The 17,801-nt window shown below is 36.7% G+C and overlaps 1 protein-coding gene and 1 non-coding gene across 2 annotated transcripts; both read left to right on the top strand.

The window, feature by feature from the left end:
- Positions 1 to 2,980: 2,980 nt before the first annotated feature.
- LOC146899271 (small nucleolar RNA R71) lies at positions 2,981 to 3,087 on the top strand. Its single transcript, XR_015024411.1, has one exon. It is a non-coding gene; the product is annotated as a small nucleolar RNA R71 (small nucleolar RNA).
- A 4,106-nt stretch (positions 3,088 to 7,193) lies between these two features.
- On the top strand, positions 7,194 to 7,628 carry LOC146899272 (uncharacterized). Its single transcript, XM_085736735.1, has one exon. The coding sequence runs from the start codon at positions 7,194 to 7,196 to the stop codon at positions 7,626 to 7,628; it is 435 nt and encodes a 144-aa protein (XP_085592861.1).
- The last annotated feature ends 10,173 nt before the right edge of the window (positions 7,629 to 17,801 follow it).

The following is a 17,801-nucleotide window of genomic DNA, read 5'->3' on the forward strand; positions in this document are numbered from 1 at the left end:
GAAAGTTGGAGGATTTAGTGAAAAGGGTAGGATGAATTGGTTGGATTATGTGGATGAAAATGAAGGTTGTTGAATGAATTGATGTTGGGAAGTGTTAGGAAGATGAAAAATTGGTAGAAAATGGATGAATTTCGTGGTTAGGGTTTTCTGGAGAAGTTTGGGCAGAGTAACACTAGGAAAATGGTCGAGTGGGTTGTGCTTGCAACTGCTGGGTTTTTATAGAACCTGATAGAATCGTACTGCGATTGGTCCATCGTAATACGATTGCAGTTTGTAACGGTTATTTTTTTCAAATTCTTGTCCCCATCGTATTGCGATTAGTCCCATCGTAGTGCGATTTGTCTGAAACAGAAAGGGTGCAAAATTTTTCCATTGATCGTATTACGATACCCCAATCGTAATACAATTTCAAAAGTCAAAGTCCAGGTGTTTGACTTCACCATCGTATTACGATTGTACAATCGTAATGCGATTTTGTGAAGTCAGAATGATGATATTTTAAAATTTGAAATTTTTTCTGGACTTCTACTTTTGAAAAATAATTATTCTTTGAAAAGGAGATTGTGATGCAACATCAGTATTGCATTACAATCTTCCTGGCAGGGCTTGCACACATTTTTGAAATTTTTAAAGAAAATCCTCTGCCTGTTTTGTGTTTTGTTGTAAAAGAAAAATTTAAAAGATGAAAGCAATAAATTATACCTGAAAATAAATCAGTGGGTTGCCTCCCACCCAGCGTTTCTTTATCGTCACTAGCTTGACTGATGACGACCCCTAAGGATCCTTTGACATTTCTTCCTTTTCCTTGATTGGGAGTCCACCTTCATGGTGCAGTTTCAGCTGTTGTTCTTTACCTTTTAAGGTTTCTTGTGTACCAGACTTCCTCAGCCCCATAGTTTCATCAGAAAGCTTGTTCCTTGCCAACCCTTGGTCACAGTACCTCCTAACTCTTTCTAAAGTATCAGAGAGAATTGAAAGCACACACCATTGAAAAGTAGCCGGCCCATTACGCATTCCAAATGGGATCTTCTTATAAGCAAATACAACATAAGGATTAGTGAAAGTAGTCTTGGGCATATGGTTCCAAGTTTCCAATCCCCCATCCTTGTTGTCAAGGATGTCTCCTGATGATTGTTGTTGCCTAATTTATGTGCTTGCGTCCAGTTGCTTAACACACTCTTTCATCCCAACATCTTCAACCATTTTTTCAGACTTAACAATTTCTCCTTCCATAGGTTGAATAGGTTGAGATTCAAGAGAATGATCTTCGACTGTTTCTTCAACAACCTCAATCCGGTAACACTTGGGATTTTCATCTTGGTGCTTCATGGCCTCAAAGATATTGAAAACTACCTGCTCCTTATGAAATCTCAACATTAACTCTCCACGTTCAACATCAATCAAAGCACGACCCGTTGCAAGGAAAGGTCTTCTTAGAATGAGTGGCATTTCTTCATCTTCAGCCATGTCTAAGGTCACAAAATCTGCCGGAAATACCAAGTCATTAACCTTGACTAGCACATCTTCAAGTATACCGAAAGGATAAGAGATTGACCGATCAGCTAAAGTAATGGTCATTCTTGTTGGTTTTGGTTCCCCACACTTAAGCTTCTTCATCATTGAAAGAGGCATCAGGTTTATACTTGCTCCCAAGTCACATAAAGCTCTTCCAATGTCTACCGGTCCAATTGAACAAGGGATAGTAAAAGCACCGGGATCCTTCAGCTTAGGTGGCAGCTTCTTTTGAAGAATAGCACTACAATTTTCAGAAAGTGCAATGTTCTCATCATCCTTAGGCTTCCTTCGTTTAGTCAATAAGTCTTTCATGAACTTAGCATATAACGGCATTTGATCAAGAGCTTCGCCGAAAGGAATATTCACCTGAAGTTGTGAGAAAAGTTGCATGAACTTCTTGAATTGACCTTCATCCTTTTCTTTCTTCTTCGAAAGGTGAGGGTATGGAAGCTTCATATATGATGGAATAACCTGTGGTTTGTCTCCATCCTTCAATATTTGACTCTTCGTCTTCCTCAAGATTGAATCTTCATCAATTAACTTCTCACTTTTTTCTTCCTCTATTTTTTTCTTCCTTTCGTGTTCAACTACTCCATGATCATTTTCTTTTTCAACTACACCCTCATCATTTTTTTCAACTACATCATTCTCCTCCACCTCAACTACATCATCACCCTTCTTTGGAGCTTTTGGAACTAAAGGTGTCAAAACCTTTTTGCTCCTCAATTCAATAGCATTACAAGACTCATTCTTAGGGTTGTCTTTAGTGTTACCTAAGAATCCACCTTTGTTTTGTTCAGCCAATTGCTTAGCTAATTGCCCCAGTTGAGTTTCAAGCATCTTCCTAGAAGCTTCATTGTTCTTTCTTTCAGCTTCTTGACTCTTCTTCATCTCTTCAAAGTTGCCTTGAGTCATCTTCATGAAGTTCATCATAGTTTCCTCAAGAGCTGATGGCTTCCTTTGTTGTTGTTGAGGAGGAGTGAGCATCTGAGAGTTCAAAGCATTGTTATTTGAGTAGCTTAGATTTGGATGCTTATTGATGCCTGAATTGTAGTATTGATTCTGCCTTTGATAACCTCCCATGAAGTTAGCTTCTTCACTTGATCCTTCTGGAACACATTCACCATTGGGATGTTCTTCACCACATAAGTCACATTTGATTGCAGACACTTGCTGTTGCTTATGAGCCAAAGCGAAGCCTTGAAACTCCTTAGTTAGAGCTTCGATTTGTTTGTTCATAGCTGCTTGGTTAGCAAGGATAGCAGTTTGCTCACTTACCCCAAACACTCATCTTTCTTTCTTCTTAGCTTCAGCCCGATACTCATTTCCAGCCATGTTCTCAATTAAAGCTTGGACTTCATGATCAGTTTTGCTTTTGAGACTACCTCCCGCGGAAGCATCTAAGAACATTCTAGTATTTGGTGTTACCCCCTCAGTGAAGATTTGGAGGTATTGTTTCTCGGTGAACTCATGATTAGGGCACCTCTTAAGAAGCAAATTGAATCGCTCCCAAGCATCATACAATGATTCACCTTCTCCTTGCTTGAAGTTAGAGATCTCCATCTTCTTGTCCCAATACTTAGACATAGGGAAATATTTCTCCAAGAACTTCAGCTCTAATTCTTCCCATGTTTGGACAGTCCCGTTTGGTATTGTTAGCAACCAATCTTTTGCTCTTCCCGTCAAGGTGAAAGGAAATAGCCTTAGTTTCTTTTGTGCTTCAGTCACGGTGGCTGGTTGCACACAAAACTCGCAGGTTTCAGCAAAGCGGCTCAAGTGTTCATGAGGACTCATAGCTTCAGTCCCATCGAATTGCTTGTCCCTCAAACCGTTGAGGCCAGTTGTCTTGATGTCGAAAGCTACAGGGTTAGCTGGTTGAAAAGTATGGGTCAGTTGACCGCGATGAGTGGCTAACCCGTAGTCTCCTAGCTTAGGTCTCGGTGGTACAACTCCTTCTCCTTCCATAGTTGCAGATTTAGGAGAAGAGATCGTTTCAGATTCAGTTGAGAGTGGCTCCAGTATTTGTTCTCGAACACCCGGTGGAACAGACTGGGCTAATCTTTGCGACCGGACAACTTTCCGAAGTGCTCTAGCAGTCCTCTCAATTTCCGGATCGTACTCTAAGTCGTCTGAGCTCTGCACAACGTAAAGTAATCAAGTGAATATGAAAGCAGAAAAATAAAAATTAAAAACAGAAAATTAAATTGCAAAAACCCTAAATTATAACGTAATTGCCTTGTTGAAATAATTCAACAGTCCCCGGCAACGGCGCCAAAAACTTGATAGATCTCTGGCAAGTGCACCAAATACTATCGAAGTAGTAAAAATATCGATCCCACGAGGACTGTTTTTAACTTCAATAATTCAATTGCGTTATAAAAATAGGATATATAAAAGTTTATTTTGTTTTGCCACTAGGCAGTAGATTTGGTTTGATTTTAAGAAATCAATTAAAAGAATAAGATTTGATTAAGAAAATATAGAGAGAGATGAGATCAGGTCTTCGAATCCTCTATGTTTCCCCTAATTGGTTACTGCACCTATTATTACTAATGATTTTCTAGTTTCACGATAGTTAACAAATTAGCCCTAATCAATCCCTTGAGTTAGGACCCTCTTCTTAAACTACAGCCCCTAATTCCTTAGGTGGTCTAATAATCCTTGAAGGTTTTATGAACGTTAACCTAATATCACTAACAAACGATTATCTATTCCTAGACTAACCATGTTTATCAGAACAATTCAATTAGGTCTAAGTCGAAAGCTATGGTCAGTAGTCATTCGATCTCACAAAATCATGTTTATATTTGATCAGGATATAAAAAGCATTAAGAACAATTGAATTGAATAAAGACTAGAAATTCATTAATAAACAATAGAGTTTCACAGCAACATATGATCAATTAGGGTTACATAGGTTCATCTCCGACCTAATCTCTAAGAGATTTAGCTACTCATAATTGAGTTTACAAATAGCATAATCAATGGAAGAATTAAAACATACATAAACTGGGTTAGAGATGATGAAATCCTCTCCGCTGCAGCCTTCTGGGTGTTAAAATCGCACTTTAGCTCTCCAAAATCGTAATAATTATGTTTGAGAGTAAGTTGGGCTTGAATAGGCAACTTCTGGATCGCCCATAATCGCATTGCGATTTGCAAATCGTACCGCGATGGATTCTTTGAACCCTAATTTCCTTAAAAGCCCTTCTTGAAATCGTATCACGATTGGCTGGATCGTATTACGATCCAGCTTCTTGAAAAACATGCTCTCTGACTTCAAGAAATCGCATTGCGATTAGAGAATCGCAGTACGATTGGCTTCAATCCAGTTCTTCCAAATTTGTTGCTTTTAACTGCTCCTGGACACTTAATGTTGCTTATAACTCTATCAAAATGTCAAAATAAGTCCTAAAAATTACGTAATGACAGCATGTCATCATGAAGCTCAAGATGGTTCTCAGCAAGCTAATCAATCCAAGAATATTTTCAAGTATAAGTCTTCATATCCTGAGCAACTAATTATTGGAAACAAATAGAGTCCAAGAAGAACAAGATCATATTTTAGACAAGAATAGTCTATGATGGGATTATTATTAGTGATAGAACCTGCTACAGTTGATGAAGCACTATCAGATGATGGATGGATAATGGTTATGCAAGAAGAATTCAATCAATTTCAGAGAAATGATGTGTGGAATCTGGTACCCAAACCTCAAAACAAGAACATTATTGGAATAAAATGGGTATTCATAAACAAGCTTAATGAACAGGGAGAAGTAGTCAGAAACAAAGCAAGACTTGTTGCTCAAGGTTACAGTCAACAGGAAGGCATAGACTACACTGAAACATTTGCTCCAGTTGCAAGATTGGAAGCAATCAGGTTACTTCTATCCTATGCAGCAAATCATGGCATAATATTATATCACATGGATGTAAAGAGTGCATTTCTCAATGGAGTGATATCAGAAGAAGTGTTTATCAAACAACCACCTGGTTTTGAGGATCTAAAGCATCCTGACCATGTTTATAAACTTAAGAAATCTTTATATGGTCTCAAACAAGCTCGTAGAGCCTGGTATGATAAACTAAGTAATTTCTTAACTGAAAATGATTTTAAAAGAGGTCAGGTTGACACAACACTCTTTAGAAGGACTCTTGAGAAAGACATTCTTGTTGTGCAGATATATGTTGATGATATAATATTTGGTTCTACTAATGTATCTCTTTGCAAGGAATTCTCTAAGTTAATGCTGGATGAATTTGAAATGAGCATGATGGGAGAATTGAAGTTCTTCCTTGGGATTCAAATCAATCAGTGCAAAGATGGAGTGTATGTTCATCAAACAAAGTATACTAAGGAGCTTTTGAAGAAGTTTAAGCTTTAAGATTGTAAAGTGATGAACACTCCAATGCATCCAACCTGCAATTTAAGCAAAAAAGATATTGGATCAAAGGTTTATCAGAAGCTGTATAGAGGTATGATTGGTTCTTTGTTATACCTCACTGCATCTAGACCAGATATTTTATTCAGGGTATGCTTGTGTGCAAGATTCCAGTCAGATCCTAGAGAATCTCATTTAACTGTTGTTAAGAGAATCTTCACGTATTTGAAAGGAACAACAAATCTTGGACTCCTTTACATGAAATCCTTAGATTATAAGTTCGTTGGATTCTGTGATGCTGACTATGCTGGTGACAAGATTGAAAGAAAATCAACCAGTGGTAACTGTCAGTTCCTGGGTGAGAATCTGATATATTGGGCTAGCAAAAGACAACAACTATTGCTATGTCTACAGCAGAAGCAGAATACATCTCAACTGCAAGTTGTTGTACACAACTACTTTGGATGAAACATCAGTTGAAAGATTATCAGATTAATGCTAACAGTATTCCCATTTATTGTGATAATACTGCTGCTATTTGTTTGTCAAAGAATCCAATTCTACATTCAAGAGCCAAGCATATTGAAATCAAACATCACTTTATTAGATATTATGTTCAAAAAGGAATTATGGATATACAATTCATTGATATAGAACATCAATGGGCTTATATATTCACTAAGCCTTTAACTGTTGAAAGATTTGATTTTATAAATAAAAAATTAAACATACACTTTGTGTCTGATTAAAATACTTGTCCTTGATTAGGAATTTAGGTTCTGAAGTTGTTCAGAAGCTATAGTCCATCAGAAGCTCTTCACTGAGATTTTGAGGAAAATGTGCTTCTGAAGATGACATCAGCATCTGAACTCCAGAATCTGAGCTCTTTGCTTCTGAATAGTGGTGTTAGTAGAAATGTTGGAAGTTATTTTTTGGTAACACATGTCCCACTTACATAGCAGTTACTCTGAGAAACTCCGACGTGGTTTATGTGTATTGGTGTATAACATAAGAGGGCAATGATGAATTTTGCTTTGAATGTACTATCTTTATGTCATTAATGTTATGTTTGTTTGTCCCCTTCTGAATTGCAATCGTTATTACTAAAAACACTTAAACAAAAACACACACTTCTGATTTTAGACTGTTTCTCTGCGAAAATTATTTCTCTACAAAATCAAAACCATAGAACCCTAAAAACTTCATCAATCTTCAATAGCATCTTCAAGTTCGAATCAAGGAACTTCCATGCAACTGAATACTGGAGAGTCTCTTTAGATAAAAGGGAGAACGATGAAACTGGAAGAGGGTCAATTAACAGTCCAAGAGGAGAATCCAGTGGACTTCGTATCACTTACTCGACATGACTGTGATTTGTCAGGCTATCTGAGATATCAAGACTTGTCAGGTTACTTTACAATGCTAGATGGACTAACGTATGAAAACTTGGTAAGGTACTTCTGCGTAAGAGCAGAAATTTTCGACAAATATGCTGCTAAAGCTGAAGAAGATCACAAGGTACTACTTGATCTTAGTCTTAAAGGGAAATCAAGGGCAAAAATGGGTTTGAAAGAATTTACCAGGACAAAGATTCGCTCCAATGTAATGGGGATTCCAGTCACCATTATTGAAGAAGTGATTGGAAAAGCCTGCAGAAGACAAGTTGAAAGAGCCTTTCAATGGAATTTGAATAAAAAGACAAGCACCTGGATATCAGTGGTGAAATAGACGTTGTTCAAAGGCAAGAAAGATGGAAAGTACTCTAATATGGAAAAAGAACATAAAGTTCTTCAGATGCTGATGCAAGAGTGCTTTCTACCCAAGGGGGTAGGTGTACATCATCTATCTATTGATCACAAAGTGTTTTTACACTATTTCATCACTTATGACAAAGTAAACTTGGGAAGGTACATATTCCACCATCTTCTATGGGCTTTGAAGGAAAGCCAAGAGAAGAACATAACCTTTATTCCTTATGGAAGAGTTTTGTCTGAAATCTTTCATCAAGGAGGTATTTTAGCTACAATCAAGTTATCCAAAATTGTCAATGATGATCAATTGGGCACAGTGGTTGGTAAGTACATAAATGGTTCAACTCTGAAGAACATGAATCTGGTACAGGAGTTTGTCAAGATGGATACTGATTTGAAGGAGTCAAACATTCTATCAAATCTGATGGATGATTTTCCCCCAATCTGCAAACAAGATCCTCTTGAGGTTCGTGTTGCATATGTGTATGATCACTTGAAGGCTACTGGTGAAATCATCAAGTACAGTGACATCCTAGATACCATGTATGGTGGTTCTCTGCCAATTTCCTCTAAGAAGAGGAAGTTAAAGAAGAAAGTAACTTCAGAAGCTGCTGATGTAGAGGAAGATTCTGAACCAAAGCCTAAAAAGGCTAAGAAAGATAAAGGTGCAACTCAGTCTTAAGAAGTTGGCTCTACTATCAACTACATCCTCAACATCCATTCCTCCTCAACCATCAATTCCTAAGAAGAAGAGGTAACATAGTATCAGAAAAATGAAGGTTTCAACCTATCTGATGGAAGGGGACGCTCAGATTGAAGCTGCAACTGATCTGGTCACAGGAGAAATAAGAAAGAAGAAGGCTGCTGATGCAGTTCTACAACAAGCTCTTGAGATTGACAATGACATAGATGTTCCTGCTGAACATTTGCTGAAGAAATCAACAATTGAAGCTTCTTAGAATGTGATTGAGCTAACAGGAAGTCTGCAAGAGTTGGTGGTGGCTGATGAGCTACAAAATGCTATTGAAGAAGTTTAGAGGGAGGAAGCTACTTGTTCAGAAGCTGCTGCTTCAGAAGCTACTAAAGGTAATACTGATTCTCACAATACTTCTAATAATGTAATAGAAATAGAATCTAGTTCAACCTCTATCTCAGCCTCAACCTCAACCTCTTTAGACAACATAGATAATATTCCCTTGATTAGAGTCTATGAAAACTTACAAAAGTCTTTGGCCCCCTCACCATCTGCCAAGCACCAGGAAAAGCGTGTTGTTGATGAGTTTGTGCCAGTGTATCCATCTATCCAAGAAAGAATAGGTGAAATGGCACAAATGAGAATGGATGTATGTTCTAGACTGCCTGCTAATCATCCTTTCCAACCACCTTTCATTCAGCCTCTTCAAACTATCCCTGCTAATGCAGAATTTGAAAGAGAGCAAGCAGTGCATGAGTCTGACATCCCTGCTTCAACATCATCTCCTCAACCAACAACCCAATCTAGTAATCCTTCTGTTCTAAAAGAACTAACAAATCATTATTCAGGAGAATTACCAAACTTTGAACCTAACTCAGAGAAAGCCTCTGAAATTGCTTCTGATAAAGTTGTTTCAGAAAGCCCCCAACAACAACAACCTGAACAAAGACTAGATTAACCCAACCATATTCAGCCTGAATCTCAACTACCTGATCAATCCATGACTGATGCTGACACCTCAGTATCAGAAGATCAAACTCTTGTTGAATCACCAATAATTGTACCTTTATCTGCTTTTGTCTCAGAAGCTGCAATTGATCCCCAACCTATTAGTGTAGTTATACCATTAACATCTTCTGAAACTACACTTAACCTGTCTGAACCTGAACAAATAATCATAACATATTCAAATGCTAAAAAGGAGCAACCTATTCAAATTGTTACTACATTAGACTCATCTTCACCATTTGTCTTGGAGTTTGTTTATGATGCACCCTTTGTTTCTCCTAACCTATCTGATGCACCTTCTACCTCAACTAGAAATACTCCTCAACCTACAAATGTCTCACCACCTACCTTTTTACTAGATTCTATTATATTAAAAGAGGTTTGCGAGAATATTTTCAAAGATCTGAACAAATTGGTGAAGACCAGAAACAATTTTGTCCACAAAGTAGATTATGTGAAGGAATGGACTGTTCTGAGAGAAAGAGTTGCCTATGTCATGTGTGAGCTTCATAAGACATCTTTGGAAGCACATGATAAAGCTCTGAACACTCTCAATGAATGGTTTACAAAAGTTGTCAAGAATATGGAAGAAGTATATGTTAACAGAGATCAAGAAAAGAACAAACTATACATCTCAGACACACCTATTTTCATGGATGCTTCAAGTATTATTACTGCTAGTGTGCTCTCTGAAAATCCTGATATCAGATGGTTAACTAAGTTAAAGATTCAAACTGATGCTCCTATTCTTGAGAAGTTAAAGAAGGACTCTGTACTTGAAAGAGAGAACAAGAAGTTGAAGAAAGATCTTTTTGAGCAAAGAATACTGTGTGCTGAACTTCAAAGGAAGATGATAGCTCATCAAGAGGAAGCTAAGGTCAGAGAAGAAGCACTTATGAAGAGCTACAGTGATCTTAAGGAAGCAATGGAGAAGCAGTCTGATAAGACAAACAACATGATGCAAGAAATGCTAGAATTGATGAAGAAACAAGCCAAGCCTTAGATTGCACACATAAACGAGCCGTTTACTTTATGTTTAATCTTTGATTGTGCTTCTAAATATTAACTTTTTATCTTGCTTCTGACTATGTTTTTCTGAACTTGTTACTTGTTTGTTTATAGAATTTTCTCATTATGTTTTTCTCTCTTCTCTTTTTTTGTCTTTATTTTTACTTTTTGTTGATGAAAAAAGGGGGAGTAGATGTAGTATTTATGGGCTCTGAGCCCCATTAATTTAATTCTAAATTGAATTAGGAGAACCTTATTCTCATCTCTTAGTCTTTTGATTTAATGTGAGAATCTTCTGAATGAATTACGCTTTTAAAGATGAATTTAGTTAACTTGTATAGAACTTAGGGGGAGCATACAAAGCCCACTTTAAAGGACTATTAGACTTAGGGGGAGCTTACAAACCTCAAACCCTAAAAGCCAACTTGTTAATTAGATTAACAACAATTGAACATTTTAAATACTAGTGTTTGTCATCATCAAAAAGGGGGAGATTGTTAGAACAAAATGTGTTTAACATTACCCATTGAGTTTTGATGATACCAAGGTATAAAAAATTGTCAATTGGATACACTAATATTTGTTGCAAGAAATGAGAGCAAAGAAAGGAAGCTTGTGTTGCAAGAAAAGAGGTTCTGAAGAAAAGAGGTTTTGAAGACAAGAGGTTCTAAAGAAGCTGACGTCATCAGAAGCACTCTCCTCAGAAGCTAGTTAGCAGAAACTGACGTCATCGGAGGTTCTAAAGATCATGAGAAGCTCAAGATCATCAGAAGCTAGAAGAATGAAAGCTTTAAAGATTGTTCAAATGTTTTAATCATGCCTATCATTGCAGAAGTATAGAAGCCTAATGCAACGGCTAATTCAGAGGAATTTGGAAAGCATTGGATGCTTATTCTTTGGAGAACGTTGGAAAAGGACAATAGTACAACTGTACAACCACTATCTCCACTACTCTGTTTTGTGTCTGCAATAGTACATGAACAACAGTTGTGACTACGTTGGTATTCCTCTATTCTTGGAATGGATTTGAAATTGTTCCTTCATAGGACAATAACTATATCAGGCAACATATCACTGGTGATTTGATCAAGCTTCAAACGACTCTTTTTGATGTTCTGGCAATCAACAACATCTCTTTCACACCTCTATATAAAGGAGTGAAGACTTGAAGATTTCCAAGAGACTCACAACAATTTTACAAGTGCCAAAACTCTGCTGAAATTGTTTCACATCAAAAGTTCACTTAGAATTTCTTTTCAACGTTCACATCTTAGAAATTCTAGAGTCTTAAAGTGTCTGTATCTGATTTGTATTGTGAACACCACTGATTGTATATCAAGTGTTCAACCTCAAACAATTTTCTTTGTAATTCTGTTTGAATAGAAATCTCTTGTTGTTGTGCTTGAGCATATGAAGTCTCTTGATTTTTGCAGTTGTGCTTGAGTAGTTTGAAGTCTCTTGCTTGTTTTAGCAGTGATCAGTTGTAATCAGATATTACATTTTCTAGTGAACTCTCCTTGGAAGTGCAAGGGGGACATGACTACTTCCGGTTTGTTGAAGGAACCTGTATAATTGCATTGTGTCTTCTCTCTCTCTCTCTCTCTCTCTCTCTCTCTCTCTCACTCTGTTTTTATCCGCTGCATTTAGATTTTGAACATCACTTCAGAAACCGACCTCTATCAGGTTCTGAACAGTGAATTCATTTTAGGAGAAAAACGAAGAAAAAGCAAACACAATTCAACCCCCTTCTTGTGTTTTTCTCACCTTCATCATAAGGCTGAAACACGCATATAAAATACGAAAATGCCCCTCGGCAGTTATCTGTCGAGGAATTCAAAACTGGTTGCTGTTAACTGCAGAGCTTTTCCTCGGTAGTTAACTGTCGAGAAAATGTTTCATCAGATGAAACAACCACCTGCTCCCCTTACACACTATTTCATCATCAACTTCCATCTATGTTTTCATCAAATCTTGCTCCAAAATCATTGAAGCATCAAGCGTAGGAGGTATCAACACAATTTTGACGTAAAAACAGATATTGAGCATTTTAATCTCTTCATTTTTAGCTGTTGTTATAGGTTTTTACGTCAGTTTACATAAACCTGTTATGGGATTCATCGGTAACGTACTACCGAAGAAATTTTCGGTTGTTAACTACCGAGGAAAAGCTCGGCAAGTAACTGTCGAGGATTACTTGGGAAAAATTTGGAAAAACGCAGAAAAATGGAGCTACTGCCATTTTTCAACAACTTTTTTTGTTTGTTTTTTATTTGTTTTTTGTTTTAATTCTTTATGACATTGATGTTTATGCATTAGTTAGTTGTTAATTCATATTTTTGTGTTGTTTAATTATAGTAATGGTTGAGAACGCGGAAGATGTTCTGGGAGAAACAAAACCAAAATTTGTCGAAACTTCCGGAGATGTCAAACCGCCTAAGGTTGAAGCCAAACCAAACAGTGATGGAGCTTCTGTCCATGTTGAAGCTTCTAAATATGTTAACTCCGGTGTCCTCCCACTTCATGCCCATGAAGTTGACACGACTAGGTTTTTTTCAGACGACGTTAAGTGGAAAGATAGAGAAAAATTGTTTGAGTGGGCACGTCATCAAGAAAATAAGGCGGGATTTACAATTGTTACACAAATATCAAGTTTGATCAATCCAATGTTGCGCCTAGTGTGTGAAAGGAGTGGAGCTCACAAAGTGCCGAAAAAAAATTGAAGCATGCGACAACAGGCTCAAGAAAATGTGGGTGCTTGTTCATGGTTAGTGGTTATCTTAGTAGGCAAACAAATGAATGGGGATTGAACATTCTTAATGGAGTTCACAACCATGCAATGGAGTCGACTTTAGAAGGACACATTCTTACCGGTAGATTAAAGGAGGACGACAAGAAGATTGTACGTGACTTGACCAAGAGCAAGATGCTTCCAAGAAATATTTTGATAAATTTGAAGAACAAAAGACCACATCGCATGACAAATATCAAGCAAGTGTACAATGAACGTCAACAAATATGGAAGGCAAATAGAGGTGACAAGAAGTCGTTGCAATATCTAATCTCAAAGTTGGAAGAGCACAACTATACTTATTTCTCAAGAACACAAAGTGAAAGTACTAGAATTGAAGATATCTTTTGGGATCATCCAACATCCGTTAAGTTGTTTAACAATTTTCCAACGGTTTTGGTTATGAACTCCACCTACAAAACCAACATGTACAAGATGCCAATGTTTGAGGTAGTTGGTGTCACTTTGAACTATTTGACATATTAAGTTGGGTTTGGATTTGTGACACATGAGAAAGAGGAAAACTTTGTTTGGGTTTCAAAAATGTTGCGTAAACTTCTTACGTAAAAGATGAATATGCCTAAGGTGACTGTGACTGACAGGGATATGTCTTTGATGAAAGTCGTTGGAAATGTTTTCCCCGAAAGTTATGCAATGAATTGTTACTTTCATGTGCAAGCAAATGTTAAACAAAGGTGCATATTAGATTGTAGGCTAAAGTGCATTTTTCCCCCCTAACTTTCAAAACATTGCGATTTTGGCCCCCCATGTATGAAAACCACAATTTTGCCCCCCTAAGTTTTAGCCCCTTTGCATTTTTGGTCCTTTTGGTCAATTATGACCGGTCAAAGCCTACGTGGCATGCCATGTGTGTAAATATTTAATTAAAAAAACAATATAATTATTTTTTAAATTAAATAAATGAAAAATTAAATTAAAAAATGAAAAAAAAAGGACCAAAAAACATAACTTCTTAGGTCCATTTTCTTCTCCTTCAACCGCATTTTTCTCTCCCCCTAAAGCCTCATATTCTTCTTCTTCTTCCACTTTTTTTCCTCTTCGATCTAATGCAACTACTTCTTCTTCTTCTGTAACAACTTCTGGAACTTCTTCTTCTTCTTCTTCTTATTTTTCTCCTCTTGATTTTAATAAATGTAACTTCTTCTCTCGAATTCCTGCAGAATCTCCAAATCTACTTCACAATATCAATAAATTTCCCCTCTCAAATTGATTTAATCCCTAATTCATCCCATTAATCTCAAAAACCCAAATCCTTTATTGTTGTCAGGATGAGGTTTAGTTTGTGCAATTGAATTTCTGGGGAGATTTAATACAAATTAGGGAAAAGAATTTGATGAACAGTAACGAGAACAATATGAACTCGATGAAGAGTAAGGAGAAAGAACTCAAAAACCCAAATCCTTTATTGTTGTAGTGCAACAGTACTATGTTTGGATTTTGTTATTTATTTTTTTTTGCACAAGCTATTTTGTTATTTATTTTGATTTGGATTCTTCATCTTTGTGTTTCATGATTCAGATTTTGGATTCAAAGTAAGGAGAATTTGGGGTTGTTATTGATTTAGGAGTGGGACTGGATTTTGAAATCGGTTATTAACGTAGTGCTGAATCTTTGGTTAGTGTTGGTGAAGAGAAAATGAAAAGACGGAGTGAATGAATGAATGAATCAGTGTTGGTGAAGATGAGAAGATGGGTTTGTATTGGTTTTTTGTTTTCTATGAATGTTGATGAATTTTTTGTTTCCTGAATTTTTTAATTTAATTTTTCATTTATTTAATTTAAAAAATAATTATATTGTTTTTTAATTTTTTTAATTAAATAATTACACATGTGGCATGCCACGTAGGCTTTGACCGGTCAAAATTGATCAAAAGGACCAAAAATGCAAAGGGCTAAAACTTAAGGGGCCAAAATTGTGGTTTTCATACATGGGGGCCAAAATCGCAACGTTTTGAAAGTTAGGGGGGGAAAGTGCACTTTAGCCTAGATTGTAAATATCCTTTGGGAAAGAGTTGAAACCTCGCGAAGTTGTGAAGAAGATAATGAGGGCATGGAAAGCTATAGTTGAAACGCCCACTCAAGAGTTATATGCAAATGCATTAGTGGAGTTCCAAGATGCATGTAGTGATTTCCCACTTTTCCTAAAGTATGCCATGACCACCATGAAAGAAGTGAAGGAGAAAATAGTGAGGGCATGGACATACCATATGTTGCATCTTGGTTGCAGAACCACCAATAGGGTAGAATCGGCTCATGCTTTAGTAAAGAAATATTTGGACAATAGTGTGGGTGATTTGGGTACTTGTTGGGAGAAAATACATGACATGTTGGTGCTTCAGTTCACTGCGATGCAAACAACCTTTGGTCAGAGCGTTACCGTATTGGAACATAGATTCAAAGATGTCACTTTGTACTCCGGGTTAGGTGGTCATGAGTCTATTGGACAACATTGCTTTGGAAAATTCACGTTGTAGGGAAACATTGTGCATGGACAAGGAAATTTGTGGTTGTGTTCAAAGGACATCTTACGGGCTACCATGTGCATGCGAAATTGCTACTAAAATCCTTGAAAAGAAGCCAATTTTATTGGATGAGATACACAACCATTGACATAGGTTACGTATGGGCGAAGAAACTAATGAAGATTGTTTTTCTGTCGAGGATGAGTTGAAGGGTATTCAAGAACGTCTCAAGAAACTCCCTTTTCCAAATGAAGCTTGAAGTCAAGGAGGTTTTACGGCAGTTGGCATTTCCTGAAACCACCATGATGTCTCCACCACCTTGAAAAGTACCAACCAAGGGAGCCAAGAAAAAAGTGGGCATTGCGAGGTCTAAAGGAAAAATTACATCGACTAGTCGAGTTCCTTCTTCTTGGGAGGTTGTTGATTCCCAAAATCTAGATAGTCAACTGTCACCATCACCAACAACTTCATCATTTAAAAGAAAAAAAGGTGCTTGTATTGGTAAAACATCACTTTCCCCACTTCCACCACCTTCTCGGTATCCAAAGCCTAAGCCTATTCTGGTTCCAACGTCTAATCTGGTTATTGATTATATGCCAAAGTCCATGGTTCCATTTATTGAAAAAGTGGTGGATGTTATAGGCGATGGACATTGTGGATTTCAAGCTATAGTCGAGTTCATGGGATTGACCGAAGAAAGTCATATCATGATTCGTCACAATCTTATTAAAGAGTTGAAAGATCATAGAGATGATTATGTGAGAGTATATGCGGGTGAGGATCGTTATAACTACATTTTAAATGGCTTACATCCTCCCGAAAATATGAAAGGTTATGCACATCTTGTTGATAAGTGGTTCACTATTCCAGACATAAGACACATTGTTGCTAATTATTACAAAAGGTGTGTGGTCGTGTTGACAACTCTTGGAAAATCGGAATCTTTTTTCCCACTAAGCAAAAAACCAGCTAAGCAATTCTCTAAGCAAAAAACTCCCATCACGTGCCTTGGCTTAATTCCAAACCATTTTGTAACACCCTATTTCCCGACGATAATTATTAAATAATAAGAATAAATTTAATAATTAGGATGTTACAAAACCTCACATGATATCACATAACAGCATAAATTTTTCTTTTAAATAATAATTTCAACAATGGAAAACAATTCTCTAATCTCATTAATAAAAATTTCTCTTGTCATTCAAAATTGAAATAGAAATAACTATAGTTCTCAAGATTTAAACTCAAGGATAAATAAATTCATCGTCAACCCCAACCCTGGTGTTACATATCAGAGCTCATATTTGATTACATGTCTAATCATCACTAAAATAAAATTGACTGAAGATAAGCCCTGTCGCAACCTTCTAAGTGTCCAGCAACTAGATCTCCTTGTCCTAAGTATATGTACCCCACGGGTACAGACACCATAAATACAACAACAAGAAAGGGGTGAGAAATCCAGCCATAACAAATTATAAGGAAACATTCACAATATTGAAATATCATAAGAACAATATTCCACCATTACAAGATCATCAACATCTATTATTCTTTCTCAACATGTCGTATATCACACCATCACATTACACTTCACGTATAAACATATCAAAAACAAGCACGTCATTTAAAAGCATATGGACTCATCCTAAGACCTATATAAATGTGGTACCACACCTATCATCACCGAGTTGCCAGAGATATGTTACTGGACTTTTCATCACCAAAATGTCAGAGATATATTACTGGACTTTTCATCACCAATTCATCACCATTTTTCCTACACGCAATTCTAGTATGCATGCATGGGGGCTGACTCATCAAGTAAATATGCATCAACACATCATCAACACATCATTCATTAATTCACGACTCTCCCTAATATGCAAAACACCACAACATAAACAAGAACATCACCATAATTAAACATCATCATTTTCATCACCAATTGTAAATATTCTCACCGTTCCATCACCATACTCTCTAACATCACCATATATAACCATCACTGCTTACATCACCAAATATTATTAAATATCAACAACATCAACACAATAATTATTTTATACCTCTTTATTTTCATCATCAACTAAAATACACGTCACCATTATCGTCCTTATACTCCTTAAACATCTCCAAGTTCATCGCCCATATAAACAAACAACAC

This window comes from Medicago sativa, chromosome 8 (genome assembly GCF_051527215.1).
Source record: "Medicago sativa cultivar Bolivia chromosome 8, Bolivia_mono, whole genome shotgun sequence".
Classification (NCBI taxonomy): Eukaryota; Viridiplantae; Streptophyta; class Magnoliopsida; order Fabales; family Fabaceae; genus Medicago; species Medicago sativa.